This window comes from Taeniopygia guttata, chromosome 23, assembly GCF_048771995.1.
Source record: "Taeniopygia guttata chromosome 23, bTaeGut7.mat, whole genome shotgun sequence".
Classification (NCBI taxonomy): domain Eukaryota; kingdom Metazoa; phylum Chordata; class Aves; order Passeriformes; family Estrildidae; genus Taeniopygia; species Taeniopygia guttata.
In genome coordinates, this window is record NC_133048.1 from 6,002,286 (window position 1) to 6,026,423 (window position 24,138).

Consider the following 24,138-nt stretch of genomic DNA (forward strand, 5'->3'; position numbering starts at 1 on the left):
TTCTGTAGGACAAAGCCTCATCCTGCTCCTGATGGTCCTCTCCCAACACCCCGTGCTGGACACAGCATTGGGGCTCTGATTTCCCAGCTGGATGTGCTCAAAAAGCTCCCCAGTTTTGCTTTCTTTGTTATTGAGAAACCCAAAGGCCTCATGTGACTTTGTAGATGACTTCACACATTCAGAGAGCAGGAAGGAAGCCGAGCTGCTCTCACTTCGCTTTCTGTGGGGTGGCTGCAAATCCAACCTCATTAACTCAGGAGAGCTCAGAGGGACCTGAAAATGACTGCCCAAACCCCCCCTGAGCCCCCCAGATGCTGTTGCTTCAACATCAAGACAGCGACAGTGGCCCTGGGCATCTTCCACATGGTGAGTCCTGCAAGGGGGCAGGGACAGGGAGACAGGAAAACAGAGGTGGAACCTCTCCAGGAGGTGCATTGTTGTAGGTTTGGTCACAGGGTTCCCTGACACTGGAATGTTCTCTGTTCCCAAGAGGAAAACCCAATGAGTTAAGAGGGATGAACAAAAGGTGGTGGGGGACAGGGAGAAGTGGAATTCACTGCACTGGGGTGGAGGTGGGGGGGTGGGGTTTAATTATTTTTTTCTGGCTCTGTCAATTGGAGCTCAGGGAAACTCGCTCTGCTTCCTGTTTTTCTGCTCAGTGCAGGGCTCCTACCTGAGAGAATCCAGAGCCTGCCAGGTGGGAATGGGCAGCACTGACTGTGGGAATGGGGACTGGAGGGATTTGGGAGCTGGATGAGCAGAGGGTGATGGGCAGAGCTGCCTCCTCTGGGTCTATTTTGGTTCCCATTGGGATCATGACCGTGTCTAGAAGCTGCTCAGGGCAGGGATGGCAGAGCAGGAGAGCCTGGAGGCCCCTCTCTCCCACGCTCCTGGCTGCACCGAGGAGCTTTAGGTGCTTTCAGCCACCCTGAGGATGTGGTTTCTTGCATGGCTGCGCTATTAAAATAATCCCTGTGCTGCTTTGGGTGTGCACAGTCAGCATTTGGGAGCCCTTGGGGAGGTAACGGGGCTCTCACAGGTCCCTGGGACAGCAGAGCAGGAGCTGGGGACCTGGAGCCTGCAAAAATCCCATGGGATCAGCTGCTGTGGCATGGGAAGGACCACCACTGCTCTGGGTGTGCACTGTCAGTGCTGGGAACCCTCGGGGTGATAACAGGGCTCTCACCACTCCTTGGACAGCAGAGGGGGATCTGGGGACCTGCAGCCTGCAGAAATCCCATGGGAATGGCAGCTGTGGCACAGGAAGGACATTCCAAGGTCCCCCCTCTTCCCTGGAGCAGCAGGAACTGTACCATCCCTCTTGGCCTTGGAAATCGGGGTAATTTTTGGATAAATTGTCTTACTTTAAGAGCTATCACACAATACCAATCATTTTTTCCCCTGCCTCTTCTCTCCCTTTTTGATGGTTCAGCTGCAGCTGGGCAGGGGGAGGGGAAGGGAAAAGGGGATTTATACCTTCACTGATTTGCTCCATCGGTGCTGGGGCTTTGAATCAGGATAAATTCCTGCTGCAGGTGCCAGGGATGAATCCCAGCCATGCTGGGTGAGAGCAGTGCCACCAAGGAGCTCTCAGGCTCTGTGGCAAGGTCTTCTCCTCCCACAAATCAGCTCTGCCTCGCTGCTGATCCCTTCAGAGACAACTGGAATAAATCCTGGGTGTTCTGGAGCAGACGGGGAGGAGGGGGTGAGTGAGGAGAGGACAGGGATGTGTGATCAGCAAAGTTCCATTGGCTGTGGGGAGGTGACCTGCAGGTGACTTTCAAAGACAGCACTGGGGAGTTTGTCCTGCTCTTCAGGCCTCAAGGTTGTTTGACAGAGAGATTTAAGATCAGGGTTGGAAACCTGCTCCAGTGCAGGTGCAGCTCCCTTCCTGCTGCTCCTTAATTGGAGCCAGAGGAGCTTTGGAAAGACTTGTCTGGCCTCAGCTGCACTCCAGCTCCTCTCTTTGGCAGCTCTGTAACTCACAGAGCAGAAATTCCCCTCTGGAACCCTCCCAGGTCCTGTCCTCACCTCTGGACACAACTCAGGTGAGTTCAGAGTGGCATTCACTGAGCTCTCACCAGGCTGGGGCTGACCCAGGGGTCCCACAGAGCCTGAGCTGCTTCTCCTGGAACAGCTCAACCAAGGAGGCAGCAGGAGAAGATGAAATGTTGTGAAAGGAAACCAAATGAGAACTCAAAGCACTCCTCACTTCATCCCCGGCTGCCACAAGAGCCACTTGGAAACTCAAGAAAGAAAAGGAGAAGCTCTGACAGGGCAGTGGTTTTGGGCAGTATTTTTTGTGCCCAGCACCCAGAGCACCCTGTCCCTGTCCCTGTCCCCTGTCCCTGTCCCTGTTCCTGTCCCCAGTGGCCCTTGTTCCCCATGGTTTCAAGCTCCCCTTGCAGACACCCCTGCTGTGAAACAGAAGAGGAACACCCTCACACCAGGGCCACTGCAAAAAGATAAATCACCTGGAGATCAGTCAAGCTGCAAATATTTCAGGGAAAAAAAAAGGCACAACATGGCCTCTAAGAGCAGTTTAACCCCTCTGCAGCCACAGCAGGATTGTCCCCAGGGAATGGGGGCTCTGTGTGTCAGATTCTGCCTTCAAGTCACCCTAATTTATCTCCCTTGATTTAATGACTGGATTTATCTCAGTCCTACATTATTTCATGATATTCCGTATCATGGAATCCTGGAATGTCTTGAGCTGGAAGGGACCCACAAGGATCCTCAAGTCCAGCTCCTGTCTCTGCCCAGACCCCCCACCAGCCCCACCCTGGGCATCCCTGGGGCTCTGGCAGCCTCGGGGCCGTGCCCATTCCCTGGGCAGCCTGGGCAGTGCCAGCACCTTTCCCTGAGCTCCAGCCTGCCCTGCCCTGGCCCAGCTCCAGCCATGCATTTCTGGAGATTCAGATTTCTTCTACCAAGAACTGTGAAGCTTCTTTTGCAGACAGGCGGCAAGAAGATGGTGACTGCTCCAGAAGTTCCAGCTCCAGGAGATCAGGGATCAGAGATCAGGGAGGGAGTTGAGTACCTGGAAGTGAAATCCTCTGCTTTAAACCTGCATTTCCCTTTGCAATGGGAAAGGGAACTGGGTATTTTTCTGTGTGAAATGAGAAGTTTTTTGTTTCTGCGGGAGCTGAGGGTGGATCTGCAGAGGGAGTAGCTGAGCAAGGAGTGCAGGGCAGGCACCACATCCATCCTCCTCTGTCTTCCTCCCAAAAGGCCCCTCTGCAGAGGGTTTGTCCGCTTGGATGTGCATTCCCTGCAGGAATAAGGAAGGCTCCACATCCCAGCGTGCCAAAGCCAGCTGCTGGAGAGGTGTCCTGTGCTGGCCTGGCTCTCCATGCCAAGGGAAAGACCTGGAGGTCTCTGCTGGCTGCTCACAGCTCAGTGCTTCTTTCTTTCTACACAAGATGGAAAACTTTAAACCAACTTTTGCCTTAAAAGTCTCCTGAGTCTCTGAGGCTGGGCTGGGGTTTCCTGCCATGTCCTTATCTTGTGTGACTGCACTTGGTCTGGGTTGTGTGGCTCATTTCCTCACCAGCAAGGAAACCAGGGCCTCGTTTTTCTCTGCAGACATCAGAGAGGGTTCCTCACGCTCAACTTCAGCCTCTGGATCTGCTGGATGGGATGGGGGAGTTTGGGGTTTGCTGTCCTGCTCTCACCCACTCCTCTTTCAGAATAAAACTGATATTTAGGGCCCAGCTTATCCATTTTGCTCAGGCCTCCTTTTAAGTGGAACCTGAAAAAGCAATTTCTGCCCATATTTCCCAAGCTGGCAATTGAGGGGTTGGACCAACAGCAGAAATAAAGGAAGCAAAAAGTGTTTGGGAGCCTGAACATGAAACCTCTCAGCCACCTTGCAGTCAGGTGTGATCTCCATGTGTCTTCATTAAGAGATCCCTCTCCTGCCAAGGGGTGTCAGCAGCTGTAAAGACACTTTGGATCGATGCAATTTCATCCTTGACAGGGTTCAGAGCTGCCCTGGGAGCTGAAATACTGTTCCATTAAGCTGAACTCGTGTTAACTTTGTCGTGTCCTCGTGTAATGAGATCTGGATATTCCTCTTTTTCTTGCCAGCTCATGAGCAAATTGCAAAGTTCATTTACTTAATTGAAAAAAAAGGAAAGGCAGCAGAGTGACTCTTGAACAAGCTGGTATCAGACAGGCCCAGGGAAAACCTGACACATCCTTCCTTCTCACTCAGACTCCAGACAGAATTTTAAATCCAGAGGGACAGGGTGGGCAGGGGCTCGCAGCCCCCTCACAGCCCAGCGTGGCTGGGTGGGTGCTCGCTCTGGGAGCACCACAGTTGTGAACGCTGCAGCTGGGGGCTCAGAAAGTTGATGAATTTGGTTTGAAATTATTTCTAGGTCTTCTGCTGCTGACACAGAGGCAGAGGGAGGGGCTGTGCTCAGCTCCTGTCACCTCCCAGCCTCGCTTCCCCCTTTCTGGGGCAAGGCAGAGCCATCCCTCCCATAGCTCCTTTGCAAGGGCAGCACAGCTCCCCCGGCTGGGCATCCCCGCTGCCTAAAGTGTGTCTGGATCCCTCTGAAAACCCAGACCCACCCTCTGCCCAGCCCCAGCCCGTGCAGCAGCTGGCTCTCTGCTGTTCCAGCAGCCCCAGTTTGCAAACGCCAGCCCAGACCACAGCAGTGCCACTTCCTCCTCGCCCGTGGTGCTGCTCGGGCTGTGGTTGAAGTGAAAGGTTGGTGCAGCTCTGGTGGAAAAGTTGCTTCAGCTCTGCCTGAGCAGGTGCTGATGTGGGTGGCAGATAGGGCTTGGCTTCTGCATCCCTGCAGGGCCAGAGGGCTCGGGGTCATGGAGAGAGGCAGCTGGAGGGACCCCGGGGACACTGGTGCCACTCCCTGCTCCCACAGGGCCATCCCAGAGCTCAGGGCACAGCAGGGTGTCCTTGTGGCTCTGGAATGTCCCAGGGAGGAGACTCCAGCCCCTCTCTGGGCTCTGCTCAGGGCTGGCACTGCCCAGGGCAGCTCCTGGGCTCAGCCCCTGCCCGGGGCTCTGGGGCCATCGCTGGGCCTGGAGCAGAGCCTGGCCCTGCTCTGCCCTCCTGCACACAGGGACGGACAGGGACAGACAGGGACAGACAGGGACACTCAGGGATGGACAGGGACACCCTCAGGGATGGACAGGGACACCCTCAGGGATGGACAGGGACAGACAGGGACAGAGAGGGACAGCCAGGGACACTCAGGGATCGACAGGGACACCCTCAGGGATCGACAGAGCAGCTGTGGCTGCCCCTGAATCCCTGGCAGTGCCCAAGGCCAGGTTGGACTTTGGGCTTGGAGCAGCCTGGGACAATGGGAGGTGTCCCTGCACATGGCAGGAGTGGGATGGGATGAGCTTTCCAATCCTTTCCTACCCATGGGCAAATCCCTTCCAAATGTGGGCAATGGTTGCCACATTTCCCATGGAGCAATATTCCCAAATAGTTCCTGTGGATGGGTTGGAGGCTGCTCTGCTCAACTCAGCCCCCAGTGCAGGGTGCAAACCCCTTTGTGCAGAGCTTTCCCAGGGCGGCAGCAGGGAATGACCCAACAGGGAATGACCCAGCATGTTCCATTCCTTCTGGGATTCCCTGATTCCATGGCGATCTCCTAAGCTGGGTGCAGGCATCCCTGGGTGAGTGCAAAAGTTCAGGGCCAGGACTGAGCCCACAGCTCTGGACCTCCCTTCATCTCCCAGCTCATTAAACTCCAGACAGAATGAGCCCTGGAGGCCGGGGTTTGATGGTCCACTTGGAAAACTTGGGGAAAATCATTCCAGTTCAATGTGAAAAAAGAACATTTTGAGATTTTCCTCAAATAATAAAGGAAGGAAAATGATGGTTTTGTCAGTGGAGTGGCACAGCTGCACTTACAGGAAGATCTTTCATATTTTTTGTGTTTCTTTTTCTTCTTTGGAATACTGGTATTGCATTTTCCTCAACTCTGGAGCAAAAGGCAGTTTCAAAACATGAAACCAGGATAAAAACTATTGAAACAAAACTCGCTGCCTTTGTCATTTCTCCATCTTCCTTCTGCTGGCAGTTATATCCAAAATATTAATAAACTGATAACTGTTGTCTCAGAATTTCCTGGGATTTAAACCCTTTGTGTTTGGCTCACTTGGAGATGCATCCATCCAGCGTTCCCTGGAAATAAATTCACTGCTGGGAATTGGGCCCAAGGCCCCTGAATTGTGTTTTTTGGTTTGTTCTCCAGGTCATGAGCATCCTGCTGCTGATCGAGTATTCCCTGGAGGTGGCCAACGGGAAGGGCTTCTGCAAAGACCTGGACAACAATTACTACAGAATTGGTGGGTCCTGGGAATGCTGGGAAGCAGCTGTGGGGCAGAGAAGGATGCCTCAGAATTGCATTGCTTTCTCTGCCTTTTCCATCAAGGAATTTGAAATTCTGGGTCAAAAGCTCAGGAAGGAATTTAGGCTCTCTTTGGGGTTTGCTTTAGGCCGAGGCTGTGTTGGAGATCAGTGTGGAGCCCAGAGAAGTTTTTATTTCAGAGGATCAGCCCAAACTCTGCAGCACCTGCAGAGTCCTTCAGCTCCCTTGGAATCTCCTGTGGGTTCCCCTGGCAATCCTGGTTTCCCTTCCTCTCCCTTTTCCCCAGCTGTGGATCATTCCAGCCTCACACATACTCCTGATCTCCTTCACATTCTGGGCATTTCCAGGGAAACACTGAAGTGTGCCAGAACTCCTCAATGGACAGAGGGGACAGCTCCCACCCCACACTGATCTCATGGATGTGTGGGCTGTGGAACACTGCCACCAACACACCAACACGCATGCCATAGAGCCATTGCCATGGAGCTATTCCTCTGGAACCATTGCCATGGAGCCATTCCCATAAAGCCATTCCCATGGAGCCATTCCTCTGGAACCATTGCCATGGAGCCATTGCCATGGAGCCATTGCCATGGAGCCATTCCTCTGGAACCATTGCCATGGAGCCATTGCCATGGAGCCATTGCCATGGAGCCATTCCTCTGGAACCATTGCCATGGAGCCATTCCCATGGAGCCATTGCCATGGAGCCATTCCTCTGGAACCATTGCCATGGAGCCATTCCCATAGAGCCATTCCCATGGAGCCATTCCTCTGGAACCATTGCCATGGAGCCATTCCCATGGAACCATTGCCTTGGAGCCATTCCTGTGGAACCATTCCCATGGGACCATTTCCACGGAGCCATTGCCATAGAGCCATTTCTGTGGAACGATTTCTGTGGAACTATTCCTGTGGAACCATTCCCATAGAGCCATCCCCATGGAGCCATTGCCAAGGAACCATTCCCAAGGAACCATTCCTATGGAGCCATTCCTATGGAGCCATTCCCATGGGACCATTTCCATGGAGCCATTCTCTTGGAGCCATTCCTGTGGAACCATTCCCATAGAACCATTCCCATAGAGCCATTCCCATGGAGCCATTTCCATGGAGCCATTCCCATGGAGTCATTCCCATGGGACCATTCCCATGGAGCCACTCCTGTGGCTCTCCTGCCTCTCAAATGGATAGACCCACACCACCCCTCCCTCCCCCATGACCCCCATTCCCAGATTTTCCCAGCTCCTGGTGTATTTTTCCAGAGCACTGGTGGCTGGAAGAGGCAGACAGGCTATCCCATAGCTCACAGTTCCTGAAGGATTTAATTCCTCCAGAAGGAAGCAGCTCAGATCCTTGCAAAGACCCGGAGCTGCCTCACGAGCTGCCATCTAAAAAACGCAAATCCCTCAGATATTGCCCAAGTAGGATGTTCTGCCGGAGCTGTTTGGAAAAAAGTGCAGGAGGATTTTCCTTTCTTGAGTTATTTTTTTCCATTAAATCCACAAGCTGAGAGAACCCTGGGAGCAAAAGAAAGAACCCAGGCCCCCTCCCTGCCCCGTCCATGCCCATGGAGAGAAAACACAACCCCTGGCAGCCAGGAATTGCTATTCCCTAATTCTCCAGAGCTGAAAATTCCCTGTATGTGGAGGAAAAGGAGGCTGAGTATGGGTTCCTGCACATTCCAAACCCTCCTGTCCCCAGGGCAGGAGTCAGAAATAGGGAAAAGCACCACACCAGGAATAGGCACTGCCTGGTGAAGTAATAAAAGCTGGCTTCACGTTTTTCCAAGGAAAGAGGCAGCACTGGGATTCCCAGGGCTGTTTGACAGCAGCACTCAAAGGTTTGGTTCATCCAGCAGAATCGTGGAATGTCCAGAGTGGAAGGGATTTTAATCACCCAGTTCCAAGGGGAAGGGTATCAGTGAGCAAAAAATGGGAATTTAGGTGAGTCCTGCTGATAGGAACCCAAGCAAGGGGCAGTGCAATGCTGCTCACATTTCCCATGGAGCAAGATTCCCAAATATTCCCGTGGATGCTCAGCTCAGCCCCCAGTGCAAGGTGCAAACCACTTCTACAGAGCTTTCCCAGGAAATAAACCAGCAGAAAATGATCCAGCAGGGAATGACCCAGCAGGGAATAACCCAGCAAGCTCCAGACCCAGGGCTGGGATCAGCACAAGGATATGGGCAGCATCCATCCATCCATCCATCCATCCATCCATCCATCATCCATCCATCCATCCATCCATCCATCCATCCATCCATCCATCCATCCATCCATCCATCATCCATCCATCCATCCATCCATCATCCATCCATCCATCATCCATCCATCCATCCATCCATCCATCATCCATCATCCATCCATCCATCCATCATCCATCCATCCATCATCCATCCATCCATCCATCCATCCATCATCCATCCATCCATCCATCCATCATCCATCCATCCATCATCCATCCATCCATCCATCCATCCATCCATCCATCCATCCATCCATCCATCATCCATCCATCCATCCATCCATCCATCATCCATCATCCATCCATCCATCCATCATCCATCCATCCATCCATCCATCCATCCATCCATCATCCATCCATCCATCCATCCATCCCTCCATCCATCCATCCATCCATCCATCCATCCATCATCCATCCATCCATCCATCCATCCATCCATCCATCCATCCATCCATCCATCTATCCATCCATCTATCCATCCATCCATCCATCCATCCCTGTCAAACGTGTTCCCACTTCCAATTTTTGATGGGAATTGAGGAACTTGATGCAAGTGTGACCTCAAGGGTTTCCTTCCTCTTTCAGGGTTTGTTTGTTTTGCTGTTTCAAGGGTGATTTTGGGTTGGGTTGGTGTTTGTTTTGGTTTTTTGTAGGTTTGGGAGTTTTGTTTGTTTGGTTGTTTTTGGTTTTGTTTGATTGTTTTTGTTTGGGGGTTTGTTTGTTTGTTTATTTTGGATTTTGTTGGGGTTTTTGTTTGTTGGTTTGGATTCTTGGTTTGCTTGGGGGTTTTGTTTGTGGTTTTGTTTGGCTTTTTGTTTGTTTGGGGTTTTTTATTTGTTTGAGGGGGGGTTGAGGGGTTTTTGTTGGTTGTGTTTTTTGGGTTTTTGTCCATGGCACCAAGACACCCCTGCTGCCAGCAGGGAGGATGACTCTGATTCCTGGGAACAAACAGGAGGCAGCCAGCTCATGAAAAGCTGTTTTCCCTTGGTGTTCCTTTTCTTTCCATCGCTTTGTGTTTGCGGGGTTGTGGAAGTTTTGTTTCTTTGTTGTTTTGTTTGGGGGGGTTTGATCCAGGTTCTGCTTGGAAAATCCAGCTGGGCAATTAGCTGGCAATGGCTGCTTCCCAATTAATTAGGGATCCTGCCAGAGAGCTGGAACAGGAGCCTGTGGAGAGAGAAAGGCAGGAAAATGTGGCTGTGCTGGACCTCGGAAAATCCTGGGATAAGGAGAGAAATCCTCTCTGGGCAAATTCCTGAGTGCTGGTGCTGGACAAACACCAGGGGAAAAGGCCTTGGGAGATTGGGTTTTAGTGGGATTGGGATTGGCTCCTTTAGGGAAAAGGCTTTGGGGATTTGGGATTTAATGGGATTGGGATTGGCTCCTTTAGGGAAAAGGCTTTGGGAGTGTGGTTTTTAATGGGATTGGGATTGGCTCCTTTAGGGAAAAAGTTTTGGAAGCCTGGTTTTTAATGGGATTGGGATTGACTCCTTTACAGCTGATCCCACAAAGGCTGAGTCTGGCTCCTTTTTTAAGATCTGTTTTGGGTTTAGGCTGTTCCCTGTTAATCTTTGGCTCTTCGTGCACCACATCCCAGCCTTGGTTCTACTCCCCTGTTCCTCAAAGGTGGGGTTGTTGTTCTGCCTTGGAATTCCAATTGGAATGCTCTTTCCCACACCTGTGGGAGCAGCAGTGGCTGCCTTTGGAGGGAGCTGCTTTTTGTGCTCCGGATTTTCTCCAGGAAAATGCCCTTTCCCCCTCTCCTCGGGGTTTGCAGGGTTTGGGGGTTCTCTCTCCACTGTTCATGGAGAATTCTTCCTCCTCTGGGTCTCAATTCCCACAGGCTGGGAGGAGCAGCCACCAAAGAGCAGTCATCAAATCCATGATTTCCTTTCCTACCTCGGATATTCTGATCTCAGAGGTCTCAGTGTTGTGTTTGAATGGATTTTATGTTTAATCATTTGATAGTTACTGGATTACTGATCCCAGTCCCATCCCAGCGTTGTTCTGAATTCATGGAATCCAGACCTGCTCTGGAAAATTACATCAAGGCCACAGTTTCCTTTCCTGCTCAGGTTATTGTTCTCTCAGAGCTCTCAGTGCTGTGTTTAATGGGGTTTGTGTTTAATCACTTCATATTTACTGAATTATTGATCCCAGTCCCACTGCAGTGCTGTTCTCAACTCACTGGGGTTTTATCAGGTTGTGAAGAAAAGCTGATTCCTTGCTTTGCACCATCACAGCCCTCCTTTCCTGGTGCAGGGCGAGTGGATAATTTGGATCATTCCCTGTATCCCACCCCTCCAGATGGCTCTAGTCCCCCTCGAAATCAGCTTTTTTGGTTTCCTGGGGGGTTGCAGCCTCCCCAGAGGGTTTTTCCCCAAAGCCTGAGGAAGGAAGAGGCTCCTCATGCTGGGGAGAGGAAGTTCTGGGCAGAGCTTCTTTGCACACTGAAAGTTTCCCATCATCAAAGCTCATTTCTGAGGAGATTTAAAGAGGAGACAGCAGGGGAATTGAAAATCCCTTTTATATCAATTGAAATGGATTTAAATTGCATTTAAATGAACTCTGTCAGCAGAGGGAGGATGGGAGGGGTGTCACTGCTGCTGCCACCTGCCCAGATGTGGCTCAGGAAGGTTTTCAACAAACCTGAAATTGTTCCAGAGCTTCTCAGTGATATTTTTAGTCCTTTCTGGAGCTGGGGGTAGATTTGTGTCCCTTTACTCTGGGGGGAATCTTTGCATTTCCCCCTAAACACAGCAAATGTCCAAATTCTGATAAAGTTACCCACCCCCCACCAAAGGAAAAAACAAAACAAAAAGCCAAAAAATCCCAAAACAAACAAAAAGCAAAACAAAAAAAAAGAGATTTAATTAATAAATATTCACTAGAATAAAGAATATCCCCTTATAGAAAGGGAATAAAGGATGATTTGGGCTCTGCTCAAGCACTGAAATCTCCCCTCACCAAAGGGGCACCAAAGCTCCAGGTGAACACACAGAGCTGGGGGAGATGGAGATGCATTTTCCTGGGGAAAAAGGGTGATATGGAGCAGTTAAGGATTTCAGTGCAGCTAGAATGTGACAGGGATTCTACAGACACAATTCCCAGAGTTCTTTATGAAAACAGTGGGGGAGTGGTGTATAAAACAGTTAGGCACTGGATTTATTCATAGTTGCGTGGAATATCCTCAGCTGGAAGGGACCCCAAGGACCATCAATGCTGTGCACCTATGGGAAGAATCAGCTGCTTAAAAAAAAAAAAAGACAGAAAAATTAAAAGTTTGTTGCTTTTCTAGCAGAATTAAACCCTTTCTTGAAGCACTTAGGGATTGAAGAACCCAAACTGGCCAGTGCTGATTTAAACTCAGGTGAAACAGAAGGAAAGGAGCTGGAGGGAGCTCTGGGAAAGGTTGTGCAGAGACTGATAAAAAAAAAAAACAAAAACAAAACCAGAAGTTTTTGCCTCTGGAGAGGTGAATCAGCAGCAGGGCAGGCTGTGATTGCAGGAGGGAAAATTGCTTCCAGGCAAAGGTAGAGCAGGAACTCTGTGGGCATGAAACATCACCCTCACACCAAAAGCAGCTGCCAAAAATCACCCTAAACCCCTTCACATGGCATTTTGAGGTGTCACTTGCATCCCACAGCTGCAGGGTTGGGGGGAGAGATCCCCCCAACCTTCCCTGGGGTGAAAATTCCTGCTCTTCTCTGAGAGGTTCTGAAGACCCTTCAGCATTTCACTGCTGGTTCCTTCATCTGCCTTTCAGTCTCTAAATTATTTCCAGCTCAGGAAAATTTTGATATGAAATTTGGCTCAGAGCTAAGACCCAAAAGCCCTCTGGTTTTTTTTAATACTTCATTTTGTAGCCTGGGATATTTAACATTTCAGGCCTTGGTTCCCTCAAGCTCACAACCTACAGCACCTGGTGGGTACAGGAACTTCAAAGAGAGATGAAAAATGGGTGTAAAAAGAGAAAAGATGTTTAATTCCAGCTGCATGGCAGTAATTCCTGCACAGACACAATTCTTTGTGCCAGGTTGAACCCTCTCTTAGGGGTGTGATGGAGCTGGGACATCTTTTGGTGATGTGGTGATTCCTTTTATCTTTTTTATCCTTTTCAGCTGATATCACCACCAGTTTCATGCTGATCCTCATGTTGTTTGTCATCAGCTTCCACCTCCTGCTCGGGGTGCTCAAGGTACGTTCCCCACAAATGACCCTCAGGGTTTGGATGGTGCTCACTGGAATGGTGGTCAAAAAAAGCAGGAAAACCACCCAGAATCACAGAATCACACAGGTAAAAAGGCAGATAAAACTCACAGAACCACAGAATCACACCGGAAAAAAGGCAAATTAAAAATGTCTCCTGGTCCCAGAGGGGGAGAGGGACTGGTTTGAAGCCCCAGGTTCCTGTGAAAAGCTTCAAACACACAGATTTACCAAATCTGGGCATAATTTCCATCAGAGCTGCATTTGAAGCTGCTAAATAAAGGAGATTTTATGGTTTAGAAAGGTTTTCTTGCCTCACTTCCTTGACCTGTTGCAACTCAGGTCCCATGAGAGAGCTGTTACTGCCGTGCTGCAGCTGGGACTCATTTCCCACTGCAGGAGGAGGAATGACCTGGCCTGGGGTTGGAAACCTCAGGAATGTGATGGCAGAGCTCTAAGCATTAAACCCCACCCAAATAACCCAGTTCTCCCTCCGCAGAGGTGAATTTCAGGGACAGCTGGATGACACCTCTGATGGGAAGTGCTAATGTCACAGAGTGAGAATGCACAGGAATTTTCCAAAGGGGTGAAAAAAGTCTGCATTGATGCCCTGTTTTCTCTGGATCAGTGGTCACTGAAATCAGAAATTCCAGGGAAGTGTTAATTCTTGGAGCACCATCTAAGGTGCTCCATTCCAGGTGTTGCCAGCTGGTCTCATCTTCCACTTGGAATGGAAATAACCATTAAATATTGTTGCACTACGACACGAAATAACTCACACACTCTCTCTAAGATCAAAAGAGTAAAAGGAAGTAACTTTTATTTCTGATTTCATAATATATAGAATTCTAAAAGTGACAGTGGATTGGAAGAGGAAATTGCCACTTCTCCAACCACACTGGTCAAACCAACAGTCTATCAATTCTCTCCTCCCACACAGAAGAATGCAAAACAATCATTATTTACATGAACAGAGTGTGAGAACTCCAGTAGAAATATGTAAACATCAGAAGGCATAGAAAACTTTTTAAATAACTTTAAAACTGTTAAAAGAACAGGGTGACAAAATACAATGGTTATATAATAAATGACCAGCACTGCTTTTCCTTCTCAGAAGAAGGAGCGGTTCCTGATCCCCTTCCTGGCTCTGCAAGTCATCGATTTCCTCCTGAGCCTCCTGACCATGTTCAGCTCCTACATCCAGGTGCCAGCGATCATCTCGGTGTCCTCCCTGGGCCACACGGTGGGTGACAGCTCCTCCTCCTTGTTGGAACCCTGGTCGCTGAGAATTGGAGACTTTCTGTGCTGCCAGGCACTGACCCCCAAGAGAACTCTGCACTGACCTGAGGCCGTGGAGAGGCTTCCAAAATGGAATGGCAGAACTCGGATTATGGGGGTGGAGTTTGAACAGAAGTGTGTGATATCACAGGGTAGGAAACTCAAGAGTTCGGGGTTTTAGAATGTGGTAATATTTATATAAAGCAAGATGGAGGTTTTGGGGTAGAGGGTGGTCTTTCTTTACCTTCTCCTTCTCCTTCTCCTTCTCCTTCTCCTTCTCCTTCTCCTTCTCCTTCTCCTTCTCCTTCTCCTTCTCCTTCTCCTTCTCCTTCTCCTTCTCCTTCTCCTTCTCCTTCTCCTTCTCCTTCTCCTTCTCCTTCTCCTTCTCCTTCTCCTTCTCTTCCTCCTCCTCCATGTGTTTGGGCAGTTTTGTGTCATTGGATAAAAAGCCCACATTTCAGGCACAGGTGGTTGGTTATTGGGTTAAAAGTGAAAGTAATTTAGGTGTCATTTCTTGATTGGACAGTTTCTCCTTAAAAGGCCTTGTAGAGAGAGATGGGGCTCCATTTTCAGTGTGTCAGAGTGAAGTGCTGCAGAACTCAGGGTTTGTGGGACTGTGACAGAGATAAGAACTAACAAACATCTGAGTCCAAACAAGAAATAACATCTCACAATTTGAGCCTGACCCTGGCAGAAAAGAAGCAAAGATTCTGCACCTCCCAAGGGCTCTTGGCTTTCCTGAGATGAGGAATGCATGGAATGGAGGATCATTCCCTTGGGGTGGTTCTTCATGGAATCATCTAGATTGGAATGAAGGATCTTTACCCTGGGCTGTGGTTTGTCATGGAATCCTTTAGGTTGGAAAATACGTTTAGGGTCCTGGAAGGGTGGAATGAAGGATCTTTACCTTGGGCTGTGGTTCTTCATGGAATCCTTTAGGATGAAAAAGACTTGTAGGATCCTGGAAGGTTGGAATAAAGGATTGTTACCTTGGGCTGTGATTCTACATTGAATCCTTTGGTTTGGAATAAAGGATCATTATCTTAGGCTGCAATTCTTCATGGAATCATTCAGGGTGGAAAACACCTTTAGGATCCTGGAAGGTTGGAGTAAAGGATCATTACCTTGGGCTGTGGTTTGTTATGGAATCCTTTAGATTGGAAAATGCATTTAGGGTCCTGGAAGGTTGGAATAAAGGATGGCTACCTTAGACTGTGGTTCTTCATGGAATCCTTTAGGTTGGAGTAAAGGATCGATATCTTGAGCTGCAATTCTTCATGGAATCATTCAGGGTGGAAAAGGCCTTTAGGATCCTGGAAGGTTGGAATGAAGGATCATTACCTTGGGCTGTGGTCTGTCATGAAATCCTTTCGTTTGGAAAAGACTTTTAGGATGCTGAATCCAGATGTGAGGTGGTTTCTCCTGGCTAGACAGGATGCAATCCTTGGAGGCAGAAGGAAACCAGTGACAGCTGGGATATTTATCTTCCCCTGTCTTGAAATGTTGTTTTTCTCCTGGCTTTGAGGGAGGTGGCTCTGGGTGTGCCCCTGACAGGAGAGGTTTGCTGGAGATAAACTGAGATTGTCACTGCTCTGGCCAGGGGCTTCCGTGGAGCTCAGATGAAGCCCCAGAAACAGTTTGCTCACTCTTTGGGCCAGCAGAAGGGAAGGTTTGGGTTGAATTTAAGGGAATTTAGTGGCTTAGACTCCATGTGAAGCAACTACAGGCTCTCTGTAAAGTGTGAATAACCTGCAGAAGTGACCCAATCCTGTGATTGTAACCCAGTTCCTGTCCCCTCAGCAGGGCCACGCCAGGACTCCCCTGCTGGCGCTGCAGCTGCTGGATTTCTGCCTGAGCATCCTCACCCTGTGCAGCTCCTACATGGAGGTGCCCACCTACCTCAGCCTCAAGCCTGTGGACAGTGGGGTAAGTCTGGAGCCAGCTCTGCTCATTTCCCACACTGGGAACTCCTATAAATTCCAATTCCATGGCTGTGCAGCTTCTCTGGAGCATCCCAAGCTGCTCAGTTTGACAACAAAGATGGTTTTCCATGTTCTCCCCAGCACTGCTCCTGACTGACAGCTCCTGTGTTCCTTAAAAATAAACCTTGTTTCTCCTTGTAGGGGTCTGATGGATGCAAATTGTGGAGCTGCTTGCATGGAAAATGCCTCGAATTTCATCTTTATTAAACAATCTTATTTAATAAGTACTACCTCAGTGTTGTTTTTAACAGATGGAATCATCACATCCCTAGGGAAGGATGGAGACACTGATTTAAGGCCCTGAGATCACGGTCCCAAGTTTCTCCCTCCAGAGAAAACAGCAGGAAAATCCCAGTCTGGTGGCAAAAGTGGAAATTAAATTTTTAAAAGTTCATTTAAACAGTGCTTTGCCCAAGGAGTGGAAGCAGCAGGAAGAAAACAATACCCCTGTGATGCTGCTGCCAGTGAAAATTCCTCATTCCTTGTTCTGTCTGAACCTTGAACCCCTCTCTGTGGGTGCCCCTGGCAGAGGGAATGAGTGTTTTGGGCTGACACCTGAGTGTTTTGGGCTGAGACCTTCTCCCTTTTCCCCCAGGGCTCTTTGCCAGCCCTGGAGAAGCTGCCAGCAGAGGAATATGCCAAAGTGATGATCACCTTCACCATCGCCTTCGTGGCTGTGCTCATCCTCAAGGTAAGGACTTCTTCCTCTGAAGTGAGGCTTCTCCAGGAAAATTCAGCTTTAATTCTCTCCCAAATCTGCCTTGCTGGGTGTCCTAGTTTTGGGCAAATTTGGGAGAAAAACCTCTGGAAGGAGCCCCCAGAAAACAAACCCCCATGGCCCCTCCCCACCCACCTGGTTCGGGAAAAATTTTCTCTGAGAGAAGTGGAAAAGAACCTGTTTATTTAACAAACAAATCACTCTTCAGCACCAGAAAAAAAATTAACAACACCAGATGACAACAAAACTCTTTCACCACTCTGAAGAGATGAACAAATCCAGAAAGTCTCTCCTGGGAGTGACTGCCCGGGTCCGGGCGCTGGGGATTGCTCTGGGCACTGGGGATGCTGCTGCAGATCACAGAGCGCAGCTCTCGGTGCTCCTCGGTGTTTCCCTGGTCCCGTCTGGAGCAGGATGGAATGGTATTCAGGAAAGGGAAAGGGAAAAATACATTCCAGGGAAAGAATTGGACTGCTTAGCTAAACTAACTAACAAGCAAAGGCAGAAGCAGGAGCAAGAGCAAGCAAGCAAAGCAAGCAAAGCAAAGCAAAAGCCAGCCAGCACCAGCCTCTTCTAGACAACAGACCATGGGGAAGGTGAGCCAGCTGATAACAACACAGAACAAACCTTCACTTTCAGAGTCAGTTTTGAAAGCACAGAACAGAATATCAAACATAAACAGAACACACGATTTGGAATACAAACACCATAACGGCACCCCATGACACTGGGCTCTCCTCAGGTGTGGGAAACTTTGAGATAAGAAATGCTGACTTAGAAATGCCATAGAATAGACTTTGTTGAGAGAGAAATGGAACTAGAAACAAGTTTCGAAAGATGGCCTTGCAAACAAAACTAGATGCTTTGGAGAAGCAGAACTATGAAAGATGCAGTGCAGTAGGACCCATGAGGGGTAATTTTAGGTTATTGGCTTGAAGGCATTTACAGCATAGTGTGGCTAAAGCTGATAGGCCAAGAAACGCTTCTAATGTGTTGTCATCAGGAAATAGTTGGTTTCTGATTGTGATGGTGTGAATTTTAACATTGTACTGTCTCACCCTTCTCATGAGACTGAAAATGGAATAAAAGTTTTTAAAACACCTCTCAGTTACCCCATCTGTGGGTCAGAAAAAGCTTAATCCAACACTTGGGCACAGTGGGAGCTATGCCTCCATACAGTTTATCCAAATCTCTGCCTTTACTCTTCTGTGTCAGTTACCAGGCAAAATCCCTCTTACATCCCCAAATCATCACTGTCCATTCCTGTCAAGGAGGAGAAAAAGGTTGAAAAAAACACAGCAAAGTCCTTTGCTGTAAAGTATCCAAATAATTGAGATTATTGAGAAGCGGGTGAGATCTTTCATTGGGTGAGTGGCTGTGTCCTCTCTGATGGGAGCAGGGTTCTGCACCCTGATACTCCCAAAGTTCATTCAAACGAGGAGCTAAGCCCTGCTGGTGCCTCAGGAAGCTCCACTAGAGAGGGGTTTTATTCTCTATTGCTTCAGTGGCTCAGAGAACTGATTTTTCACCTTCTGCCCCACGAAGAAAACCAGAGTCTTGCAGGTACTTGGACAGAAAGTGCTGCTCGTGAGCTGGAAACCATTTTCTCTTCTGAGCCCTCCAGGTGGGCCAGATAAGCCAGTGGGGAGTGGAAAGTTTTGTGTGGATGCACTCCAGGCATGGCTTTAAAATCTCTTTTAACATTTGCATGGAATGTGCAGCTGGAGCGAAGACAACCCCGAGCCCCAGCTGGCAGGAATCTCCCTGCCCTGGCAAATGGATTAATTGGAATTTTCCACAGCCTTACCCACAAAATGCTGGACTTGCTGTGGGTTTTTGTGTTGGGGTTGTAAGAGGAGGGATGGGGTGTGAAAATAAAACCCCAAAAAGCCACCAGGACCCCCATCCTTTAATCCCAGTGCCAATCCCTCTCCTCTTCCATGTGTAAAATCCCATGGAATTCTCTCCCTGCAGCCTCCCAGCTCAGGGCAGCAGAGGGCTGGCTCTGCTTTACCTGTGGTGGCAGAATCAGTTCAAAATTACATGGAAAAATATTCCAAGGGCAGGGTGATGCTGCCATTGCACCATTAGGGCAGTTCCACTCTGCATCCGTGAGTGATCCTAAATCCATGGGGTGAGGGGGTTGGAGGCACCTTTAGGTTCTTCTCACATCCACTGTGCCAGGGGCTCCAGCCTGGCCTTGGACATTCCAGGGATGGCAGGTGGGCAAATATTCCAATAATCTTTATTTCCCTTTGGAATAATAAAGGCCGCCTGTACCACAGGGATAAGAAAGCAGAAATTAAGGGGAATAAAACATTCCTTGTGATTTTGATTTATTTCAAAACCAAAATCGGGAAGTGCATTCCTTTTTGTACGATTTAAATTTATTTCAAAATAAAAATGGGAGAATGCATGCCTTTGTTGTATGATTTTGAGGTATTTCAAAACCAAAATTAATAAATGCAGTCCTTTGTTGAGTGATTTTTATTTATTTCAAAACCAAAATTCAGGAATGCATTGTTTTGTTGTATGATTTTATTTCAAAACTAAAATCAGGGAATTAAATCCTTTCTATGATTTTATTGCAAAACCAAAATCAGGGAGTGCATTCCTTTGCTGTGTGGTTTTTCTTTATTTCTTAGATTTATTTATTAGATTTTTTATATTTCTAGGACTTTTTTCATGCATGAGTGGAAGTTTTTACCCAGTTTCTATGACAGCTCCAGATTTGCTCTCTGGATGAAGAGGCTTTGGAAGCAGGAAGGGTTTTGCAACATTCCCAAAAGATGCTCAAAGTTTGGATTTACCTCCGATCTCTGGAATGCTGAGATTTATTTCTTTCAGCTCAGATATTTCATTCATTTTTTTCTCTTTCTCTTGACTTAGTGGAAGCACAAACAGCCCTCATTGTCCTGGGCATGCTCAGCTGCACAGCCCAGGTTTGGGATCTGTGGCTCCCTGTGTTCCCTGAAAATCCCAACTGCTCCCGAGCACCTTCCCACGCCAACACAAACACCAGGCACACGACTCGTGCTGCTCGGAGCAGGGAAAATATTGATTTAACAGGGCCAGCCCCACAGACCCCGCTTATTTCCCTGGGCCACAACCCCTCAATCAACCCTTTTTCCTCAGAAAATGGATAAATATCCATTTATTGCATGGATAAATCCATGGGGTGCCAGGAGTTCCTGTCAGGGAAGTGCAAAAATGGGATTTTGCTGAATGAAGGGATTTTTGGGGCAGTCCTTGGATCTCTGTGGAGCCTCTGGTGCTTTCCTGAGGCAGCCACACTTTGTAACCTGCTCTGAAAAATGATGTCAAGGCCACGCTTTCCCTTCCTACCTCGGGATATTGTGATCTCAGAGCTCTCAGTGTTGTGTTTGAATGGATTTTATATTTAACCATTTGATATTTACTGAATTACTGATCCCAGTCCCATCCCATTCTGAATTCATGGACTCCAGACTTTGTAACCTGCTCTGAAAAATGACATCAAGGCCAAGATTTCCCTTCCTACCTCGGGATATTGTGATCTCAGAGGTCTCAATGGGTTTTATGTTTAATCATTTTATATTTCCTGGATTATTGATCCCAGTCCCATCCCAGAGTTGGGATAGGATTATTTTATGTTTAATAATTTTATATTTACTGGATTTCCAGTCCCACCTCAGTGTTTTGAATTCATGGAGCCCAGAAATTATAACGTGCTCTGAAAAATTATATCAAATCCACGATTTCCTTTCCTACCTGCGGATATTGTGATCTCAGAGCTCTCAGTGTTGTGTTTGAATGGATTTTATATTTAACCATTTGATATTTACTGAATTACTGATCCCAGTCCCATCCCATTCTGAATTCATGGACTCCAGACTTTGTAACCTGCTCCGAAAAATGACATCAAGGCCATGATTTCCTTTCCTGCCTGGAGATATTCTGATCTCAGAGGTCTCAGTGTTGTGTTTGAATGGATTTTATGTTTAATCATTTGATAGTTACTGGATTACTGATCCAAGTCCCATCCCAGCGTTGTTCTGAATTCATGGAATCCAGACCTGCTCTGGAAAATGACATCAAGGCCACAGTTTCCTTTCCTGCTCAGGATTTTGTGCTCTCAGAGGTCTCAGTGCTGTGTTTAATGGCGTTTGTGTTTAATCACTTCATATTTACTGAATTATTGATCCCAGTCCCACCGCAGCACTGGTCTGAATTCATGGAATCATCACATTCCCAGGGAAAGGTGTTGACACTGATTTAAGGCCCTGGGATCCTGGTCCCAAACTTCTCCATCCAGAGCAAAGAGCAGGAAAATTCCAGGCTTGTGGCAAAAGGGGAAATGCCCTTTCTGCCTGCAGTGACAGGGGAAAATGTCCTTTTCCTTCCCTTTTCTGTCTTTTCCAGGCCTACATGTTCAAGTGTGTCCTGAGCTGCTTTAAGTTCATCAAAGCCAGCAGGAGGGACGAGGAGAAAGTGGAGCCACACACAGTGGAAAAGGTGAGGAAAAGCGAGTTTACCCCAAAAGTGGAGCCAAAGGTGAGGAAAAGTGAATTTGTTCCTGGAAGTGGAGCCACAGGCAGTGGAAAAGTGAATTTTCTCTGGGATAACCCAGCCCTGCAGCTCCGCCAGCAGAATTCCTACAGCAAAGGGATCAGCCAAAAATCCCCCAGGAATTGCACTACCACTTCCACAAGAAGTGGAAAAGGGGTGTAAAAATGAATTTATTCCTGAAAATGGACTCAAAAGCAGTGGGAGAGATGAGGAAAAGTTAATTTAATCCATGAACAGGAATCCTTTAGACTGGTGATCCTTATCTCTCCTTTTTTTTGGGATCTGAGAGAATTTCCAACCCTTCAAATCCCCCATAGCAAGTGGTAATAATCAGCTTTTAATCACAATATATCCATTTAATTTTACTTCTGCATAAAACCTTTAAAGTCAATGTGCAAGGAAGGTGAAAGGCACGGCAGATAAATGGGAATGGATTCCCTGTGATCCCTGATCCAGGAATTTGGGGTTAGTTCCAGTGGGACTTTGGTTTCCATAGCTAAAAGTGTTTAAAATCAGCTTTTTTTTTTTCATTTTTCTGTCAGAGACTTCAGGATTTTCAGTGTTGGAAGGGTGGGTGGGAAGGAAAGAGGGAGGGACACGGAATGCTGAGGGGATGGAATGCTGAGGGATGTGGAATGCTGAGGGATTGGGAATGCTGAGGGATTGGGAATGCTGAGGGATGTGGAATGCTGAGGGATTGGGAAAGCTGAGGGATGGGGAATACTGAGGGATTGGGAATGCTGAGGGATTGGGAATGCTGAGGGATTGGGAATGCTGAGGGATTGGGAATGCTGAGGGATAGGGAAAGCTGTGCCCCTCTGCACAATTCCTCAGCTTCCCTCAGGAATGAGGCTGGGATTCTGCACATTCAGGAGCCTTGGGCCATTCATTGTCCAGGGAATGGGGGCAGCACTGGCACAAGGTGGATCCAACCCTGCAAGCCCCAGCTCTGCTGGATTTCTGCCCTTGGTGCCTCAAATCCCAAGCGGTTCTTTGTCCCTGCTTGGAACCAGGCAGAGGAATCCTGGTTTGTGGAAAAAAAAACTCTACACTTGTCCAAGTTGTGAAGTTGGTCTGATTTATTTCAGTGTTGGAGGCATGCAAGATAGCTCCCCAAAGGACAGTGCACCTCTGAAATTCTTGAGTCTATTTTATCCCCTAACCTGTTGCATATGCATAAAGTTTCACGAGAGGTTAATGCATATTTATTTCCTAGCCCTGTTTCATATTAAAACTGTCTCATCAGTTTTTATGAGCCTGTGCAATTCTCTAGTAACGTTGTTGTAACGTCGCCGTGTCTGCAACTTAGCTTTAGTTTTCTTTTTAAGGTTGGTGGGGCCCCTCCTTATCTCTCTTTAATTTAAAAACTTGTGGGTTTTATAAGTAACTTTAATTTTTTTGGTTTTTTTTCTGTAGGTATTCTGTGAGCACAGTAAATTAGTAGATTAAGTAAGTTTAGCAAGCTATAGACAAAACAAGTTAAAACAGCATTCTTCAGCTAAATCAAAATTAGTTTCTACTTCAAGTTCGCTTTCTAACTCTCTGTCTCAGCCTTCCAGGATGAAATCCCTGTGATCCCATAACCTTTGGTCTCTTGCAGGCCGTGCTGCCGTCCTATGAGGAAGCCCTGGAACTGCCTTCCAAGGACTGCCCCCCTCCCTACGTGACCATCTGAGCCCAGCCTGGGGGAGAGCTGCACTGGCTGCTGCTGCTGCCCCTGTCCCCGCAGAGCCCAGTCCTCACCCAGAGCAGTTCCCAGCTTTTTCCAGCCACATCCTGCCAGGGAACTGCTGGAGCCTTATCCCCCTAAAACTTCCTGACCCTGGCACCCCAAGTTCCTGACCCTGGCACCTCCATTTCCTGGTTCTGACACCTCAGTTTCCTGACTCTGGCACCTGACACAAGTTCCTGAACCTGGCACCTCCATTTCCTGACCTTGGCACCTCAATTTCTTGACCCTGGCACCTCAGTTCCTGACTCTGGCAACTCGATTCCCGGGTTCTGGCATCTCAATTTCCTGACCCTGGCACCCCAAGTTCCTGACCCTGGCTCTGGTTGCCATCCCTGGAGTCTGGGATTTGGCTGCTGTGCGTGCAGGGCTGGCCTGAGCCCTGCCAGCTTTGTTCTGTGCCACAAGGATGGTGGATCTCCTCTGGCTCAGCAGTCTGACCTTTAGGAAGTGGGATTAAGGGATTGTCCTGGTGTAGGGCAATCCTGGGAGAAAATCTTCTACAAGGGTTTCTTCTAGAAAAACAAATTCAAGTGGTTCCTCCCCTAGTTGGTTTGAGAAAAACATTTCCTTGGAGAAAAGTGGAAAAAACTGCTTATTTAATAGGCAAAGCATGCATCAGCACAAAAAATGAACAATATTAAGCAATAAAACCTCTTGCCGCTCCAAAAAAAGATGAAAACCCTGAAAGTCTCTCTGTGGGCTGTAGCTCAGCTCACTCAGTTCCTTATCAGTCCCTTATCAGTCTCTTTATCAGTCCCTCCAGCGAAAATGGAAAATGGAAATATTCCATGGGACATGGAAATCCCATGTCAAACTATGACAGGGATGCACAGGGAAGGAATTTTCTCTGGGATAACCCAGCCCTGCAGCTCAGCCTGCAGAATTCCTACAGCAAAGGGAGCAGCCAAAAATCCCTGGGAATTGCAGCCCTCACCCTGTCTGCTTGTGATGATTGACAGCCACCCAGAACATCCAGCTCTGCCTTTTCATACCCGACTGCTTGCATTTTTCTGTGCTTTTGTGTCACTTGGAAGATGACTTTCAATTAAAATAAAAATGTTAATGGCTTCTAAA

General features: G+C 48.2%; 1 protein-coding gene and 1 long non-coding RNA gene across 3 annotated transcripts; one reads left to right on the forward strand and one right to left on the reverse strand.

The window, feature by feature from the left end:
- The first annotated feature begins 172 nt into the window (after nucleotides 1-172).
- On the forward strand, nucleotides 173-24,138 carry LAPTM5 (lysosomal protein transmembrane 5). 2 transcript variants are annotated; one of them, XM_012570578.5, is made up of 8 exons: nucleotides 173-366; nucleotides 6,237-6,330; nucleotides 12,719-12,795; nucleotides 13,921-14,049; nucleotides 15,885-16,010; nucleotides 16,662-16,757; nucleotides 21,186-21,278; nucleotides 22,933-24,138. In XM_012570578.5, exons 1-8 carry the CDS (start codon nucleotides 280-282, stop codon nucleotides 23,005-23,007), a joined length of 777 nt encoding a protein of 258 aa, XP_012426032.4. In that variant the 5' UTR covers nucleotides 173-279; the 3' UTR covers nucleotides 23,008-24,138. The 2 variants fall into 2 exon arrangements, with proteins under 2 accessions (XP_012426032.4, XP_002189186.4); XM_002189150.7 differs by having other exon boundaries at nucleotides 15,888-16,010.
- On the reverse strand, nucleotides 13,596-15,890 carry LOC140680474 (uncharacterized). Its single transcript, XR_012051804.1, has 2 exons — nucleotides 15,291-15,890; nucleotides 13,596-15,180 (listed from the first exon to the last, which is right to left on the reverse strand). It is a non-coding gene; the product is annotated as an uncharacterized lncRNA (long non-coding RNA).